General features: G+C 43.5%; 1 protein-coding gene across 3 annotated transcripts in view; it reads left to right on the top strand.

The window, feature by feature from the left end:
• The first annotated feature begins 1,539 nt into the window (after positions 1–1,539).
• Positions 1,540–6,127, top strand: part of CHUK (component of inhibitor of nuclear factor kappa B kinase complex) — a 41,291-nt gene continuing 36,703 nt past the window's right edge. Inside the window, exons 1-2 of one of the 3 annotated variants that reach the window (XM_017531269.2) lie at positions 1,540–1,733; positions 5,107–5,201. In XM_017531269.2, the coding sequence (XP_017386758.1) occupies positions 1,629–1,733; positions 5,107–5,201 (200 nt within the window). In that variant the 5' untranslated portion in view covers positions 1,540–1,628. The remainder of the gene's footprint in view (positions 1,734–5,106; positions 5,202–6,127) is intronic. The other 2 variants (XM_017531270.2, XR_005200790.1) reach the window with 2 other exon arrangements.

Raw genomic sequence — 6,127 nt, forward strand, 5'->3', positions numbered from 1 at the left:
AAAAAAAAAAAAAAGAAAAAAAAAACCTCAAATTATGGCCCCAAGAATGGGAGCATTTAAAGAGTTACCTAAGGGAACCAACCAAGTTTCCACGAAGATGGCCACTTTGGGGTCAGCCCAATCATCAGTATCCCTGGGTCCTTAGCATCCCTTCTTACCCCTTGTGAGTGGGAATTACGAGATTACAGCCCCACCTGTGGATATTGAGCACATAGCACTGGCTATGCTGTCCATAGGCAAACAAGAGGGCTTCATACTGTTGTAACAATCTGTACCACAATTCTCTATGCAGTCTGCCCAGCGCCAAATGACATGTCCTCAGAGGCACCATCATCTCCCAAGTCCATGGAAACCATGCACTTACAGAAACCAGAACCTCCCATACCGCATGTTACTAATGACCTACAACATCGACGTGGTCTGTATCATGCAGTGCTCAGCATTCTGGTTGCAGCATCACATTTCTCAAGAATTTGATTCCATGCTGATTACTTTACTTGGAGTATTGAAATCTCCCAGGTACTGTGAAGCTATGGCCCTCTCAAATAGAAGACCAGGAGCTGGTTCCCCTATGCTATGGCAATCTGCCACCCAGAAGCACTTGCTGCACCAACAGCAAGGCAAGCTTGCCTCTGCTGCCCTGCAGCACCCATCAGAAACACTTATCACAATGAGTTACTGTGCTGGCAAACCGATAACTGGACTGCCAGACAGCGAGCTCCATGAGGCATCTAGGGAAAAAGCTCCCAAAATCCAGAGAAACACTCTTTACTCCGGAATAGAGTCACATCCTTGAGTCATTTGGGATGACTGGGATATCCTGGAGCAGGTGTATTGGGAAGTCAGTGAACAAGAAAGCTGATTTATTAGTGGGCCTGTTGGTGCAGTATTTTTCCGATTCCGCAGGCTTTAAATCATTGGTGGTCTTTGGCGTGCGGGATCAGCAGGTGGTGGAGTTGGAGGATAGATGGCAGGGATCTCAAGAACGGTGAAGAGTAGACAGGAGTGGAGACAACGTGAAGTTTTCAAAGACTAATTACCAGGCGCGGTGGCTCACGTCTGTAATCCTAACACTTTGGGATGCCGAGGAGAGGACTACTTGAGGCCAAGAGTTCAAGACCAGCCTGGGCAATGTAGCAAGACTCTACAAAAAACAAAGATGAAAAATTAGCAAGCGAAGTGGTGCGCGCCTGCAATCCCAACGACTCGGGAGGCTGAGGTGGGAAATTCCGGGAGGCCGAGGCTGTAGTGAGCCGTGATCACGCCACTGCACTCCAGCCTAAGCAACAGAGGGAGACCCCGTCCTAATTTAAAAAAAAAAAGATGCGAATGTGGGGTTTGGAGAGATCTTATGTTTTCTAAGACTAGAAAAACATTGCGGTTCCATTCAGCCCTCCCGGAAAATATCTAGGGGACTCCAAGAGCAGACCAAGTGCCTGTCATTTTCCCACCCCTTCGCCGGCAGGCGTCTGGTAGCGGCCGGGGAGAACTTAGGGCGGGGACATTCTCGCAGTAGTTACAGGAAGTGACGCATTTATTCTCGCGAGAAGAAGGACGCGCGAGCCTCGGCGGCCCGGAACCGGTTTTGGAACAACGGCGGAATCTGAGGCCGCTTTCCCTCCCGCCCCATGGAGCGGCCCCCGGGGCTGCGGCCGGGCGCGGGCGGGCCCTGGGAGATGCGGGAGCGGCTGGGCACCGGCGGCTTCGGGAACGTCTGTCTGTACCAGCATCGGGTGAGGCGGGGCGCGAGAGGGAGCGGCGGTGGAACACAGGGCTGACAGTATGGGATAGATGATTGGTGGACCTTGGGCAGTATTTGTGGGCCAGTGGGCTTGTGTGTGTGTATGAGAGAGAAAAATACTATGCTTGTGAGTCCAGGGTTGTATCTGAGGTCCTGGGCAAAGATAGAGCTGTTGCGGGGAACTTGGGTATGAGTGTCAGGCTGTGACCAGGTGTTTAGTGAGTGAGACAATGCGTGTGTATATCTCTTTGTGAATGTAGAGTGTCAGGCAGATTCACAGTGTGTATGTGTGAGCACGAATGTGTGAGAAGAGGGCTGAAGGGGACTGCCTGTTGGAATGTGCGCGTCCTTATGTGTGTGTTCGTGTGTGTGTGTGTGTGTGTGTGTGTGTGTGTGTGCGCGCGCGCTTGGAGGCCGTGTGGTATCAGTGGGGACTGGAGTAGACAAGGAAGGTTTCATGATGAGTCCAGAGTTAAGCCTTTGGGAGCATGGATGGGCTTTGGAATTGGGGTTGTATTCCAGGTCGGGAACAGTGTGAGGGTAAGTTGGTGCAGATCATGGCTTCAAAGGGAAGGGGATATTAATAGATTGGAGATGGGGGGCGCTCTAGTCGGTGGAGGACAGTTAATATCAGACTCAAGAATTTTACTTTGATTTAATAGAGAATGTGTAACCGTTGTAGCAGCAGTTAAAAATCATATTTGGGTCATGTTTTGTTTGTTTGTTTGTTTTTGAGCCGGAGTCTCACTCTGTCACCCAGGCTGGAATACAGTGCCGCGATCTCGGCTCACTGCAACCTCCTCCTCCCGGATTCAAGTGGTTCTCCTGCCTCAGTCTCCCAAGTAGCTGGGATTACAGGCGCCCGCCGCCATGCCCAGCTAATTTTTGTATTTTTAGTAGAGACGTGGTTTCACCATGTTGGTCAGGCTGGTCTCAAACTCCTGACCTCAGGTGATCCACCTGCCTCGGCCTTCCAAAGTGCTGGGATTACAGGCATGAGCCGCCGCACCAGGCCTGGGACGTGTCTTTTTTGATATACCAATAAAAGCTGTGAACGCTTTTCCCCAGAAAAATGCACAGATGCACATCCACACAACCTTATGCAGTCATTTGAGGGGTTCATGCTTTCCTAAAGGACATTTTAGTAAACAAACCTTGGACTAGTAATTTCTGTAATACAGGCTTTGTTTTGTTACCTGTAAAATAGGTATAGTATAATAATTACATGCATCGTGGATCCGCCAGTTAAAGTATGTAAAGCTAAATACAGTACCTTACCCATTAAAGCCCTCAACTGTTAGCACCTGCTGCTCCTTTGTTGTTATTGCTGCTATGATCATAATCCTCCTCATTATTAATTGGCCTTAAGGAAATGTCAAGATAAAAAGTGTTGTTCTAGGAAAATGATTTTGTAAAGGGTAAATTTGAGTAGAACAACATATGGATGTAGAACAAGATGAACAGTTAAGATTTGACTAAAGTGCCTGGACTTGGCTTGTGAATAGAGAAATGAATTCAAGAAGAAAAGTAACAATTTGCTATCGAAAGGAATATGGGTGTAGGGAGGAAGTCCATAATTTGGGGTAGGAGAAAGGGGAGATGGGAGTCTACCTTGGGAAAATACGCATGTTTAGGGCAATTGGAATGACAACTGAAACTGATAGAACTGAGGAAGTTTTGCGAAGCAGGTTTCTAGATAGGGCATAGGAGGAAATCTTGGAGAAAGAGAATGGAAGATGAAGGACTAAGGCATTAGGTCCTGTGATAGCATGGTAAGTAGTAAATTCAGAGGGGCACAACATACTCAAAAAAAAATAGTGGGAGCTAAGTGCTTCCAGTAGCATGTTGCCTGTGTTACCTAAGCCTGCCTATCAGCCTGGTTGTAAGGAAAAAGGATGCATGCTGGCATGCTTTTGTGACTGCTTTTCTTGGTCCCTGGCTGGGGATGGATGAATTCATCACTTTTTGTTTTATTGTAGTAAAGTATACATAACACAACACTTATCACTTTATTGTTAAGTGTACAGTTTAGCGACATTAAGTACATTCACATTGTTGTACAGCTATCACCGCTATCTGTCTCTAGAATATTCCAACTTTTTTAACCCAGAACTTTTTTGTTGTTGTTGGACATCTATAAACTTCTCATAGAAGATTCTTTGTGAAAAGGTAGAATTTCACAGATTGGATGAAATATAAAGTAAGGAGTTGAAGGATCTTACACAGTGGGATTTTTGAAATAAATAACTTACTACTCTATCAGCCTGAGAATTTAGGGCTTAATGTTGTTCATGGTTGTGCTTGATTCTCATCTCTATGGTGGTAAAGGCTTGCATGGGACGTAGATATAGCTGGGTACCTGCTCATGACAAAAGGAAGATTGAAGAGAGTGAGGATTGCAGGTAGGCTAGCTTGTAGTCTGTCCTAGTTTCCTTCTCTATGCAAGTATCATCTTATCTCTAGCCTCTTTTTTCCTTTCACTCCCAGTTCACACTGCCCTATCCAAGCTATGTCTTGCTTCCCCACCTATAACATATTTTTTCTGTCCTGGTCCCTGGGCTCTTCTTCTTTATTCATACACAGCCTTTATTACAACTCTGGTTTGTGTCAGAGACTACATATGTTGGAAATTCTTTTGAACTCTCCTCCTGATATCAGAAATATAGTGCAGCCTATTTAGCCCTGATTGCTGTTTCTGGGCTGCATTATTAGTGTTGACAGAATATGATGGGGGTCTGGCTATTTCCTGTAATGTGCATCAGAATTGGTTTAATTGCAGTCAGAATTGGCTAAATTACTAGTCATAGGCAAGAGATGTTAGGTTCATTATGTGGATATGGAAACAGAAGTACACTCATTGGTAGGATTTTTTTTCCTTCATGTCGTTTGAAATGCAAACATTAGGATTGGAGTTTTTTGTTTTAGACTTGGTTATATTAAAACTTTCTCTTACTGTTTGGAGTCCAGGAAGCCCTGAATTACCTTCCTCATTCTAGTTATGCTGGAAGCTGGGGCCTATATTAGTTGTTTTGACTAAGCTCTGAAAGGGGTTTGCTGGGGAAACAGGATCTTTTTTTTTCTAACATTATATATGAGAGAGTGCTCTGAAGAGACCTGTTATAAAATCAGTTTCAGTCACTTTTCCCTATGTGCTGTTGTGTGTTTGAAGGTCAGTTTTAATGCATTAGTATAATAGTCTCATGGTTCATCTTTTAAAAAAGTGTTGCCTCAAGAGAGCTGTGGATATATATGTTAAATTAGTAAAGCTAAAGAGAGTTTTGTTTTCTTAGGTTATTTCTTTGGCAGCAAATAAATCTGCACAAGAACCTAATTTTTTTGTTGTTGTTGATTTTCTATTTTGGCAGGAACTTGATCTCAAAATAGCAATTAAGTCTTGTCGCCTAGAACTAAGTACCAAAAACAGAGAACGGTGGTGCCATGAAATCCAGATTATGAAGAAGTAAGTGTGCTTCTTAACTTATATTTATTTCCCTGGTTCTACAGCCTAACCAGATGTCATCATGGGGAAAGGGGCCAGGAATCCACTCTTCTCAGGATCTTTTTGGGAACATATTTTTTTTCTCTCTTTAAATATATCTATTCGATTTCAAATAATAACATCACATTAGGATTAAGAAGTTTTAGTTAAGAAAATCAGCTAGGACACTTACGCACTGTTGGTGGGAATGTAAACTTGTGCAGCTGTTATGGAAAACAGTATGGTGATTCCTAAAAACTTAAAAATAGAATTACCATATGATCCAGCAGTTTCATTTCTGGGTATATACACAAATGAATTTAAAGCAGGGACTTAAAGAATAATTTGTACACTCATATTCATAGCATTATTATTCACAATAGCCAAAAAGTAAAAGCAACCCAGTGTCCACCAGCAGAGAAATGTATAAACATAATGTGGTATATTCATGCAATATAATATAATGCAGCCTTAAAAAGGAAGGAAATTCTGACACATGCCACAGCATGGATGAATCTTGTGGACATTATGCCAAATGAAATAAGTCAGTCACAAAAAGACAAATATTGTGTTACTCCACTTATATGTGGTACCTAAAGTAGTCAAACTCACAGGAAAGAAAGTAGAATGGTGTTTGCCAGAGGGTAAAGGGACCAGCAAATAGAGAATAATTTTAAATTATTCTCTATGGAGTTTCAGCTTTGCAGAATTAAACAGTTTTGTGCAGTATAGTGATAGTAGCAAAACAATGTGAAAGTATTTGATGCCAGGCCGGGCAGGTTGGCTCACACTATAATTCCATCACTTTGGGAGGCCAAAGTGGGTGGATTGCTTGAGCTCAGGAGTTCGGCAACATGGCAAAACCCCATCTCTACAAAAAATATAAAAATTAGCCAGGTGTGGTGGTG

This window comes from Cebus imitator, unplaced genomic scaffold, assembly GCF_001604975.1.
Source record: "Cebus imitator isolate Cc_AM_T3 unplaced genomic scaffold, Cebus_imitator-1.0 Scaffold71, whole genome shotgun sequence".
In the NCBI taxonomy this organism is placed as follows: domain Eukaryota; kingdom Metazoa; phylum Chordata; class Mammalia; order Primates; family Cebidae; genus Cebus; species Cebus imitator.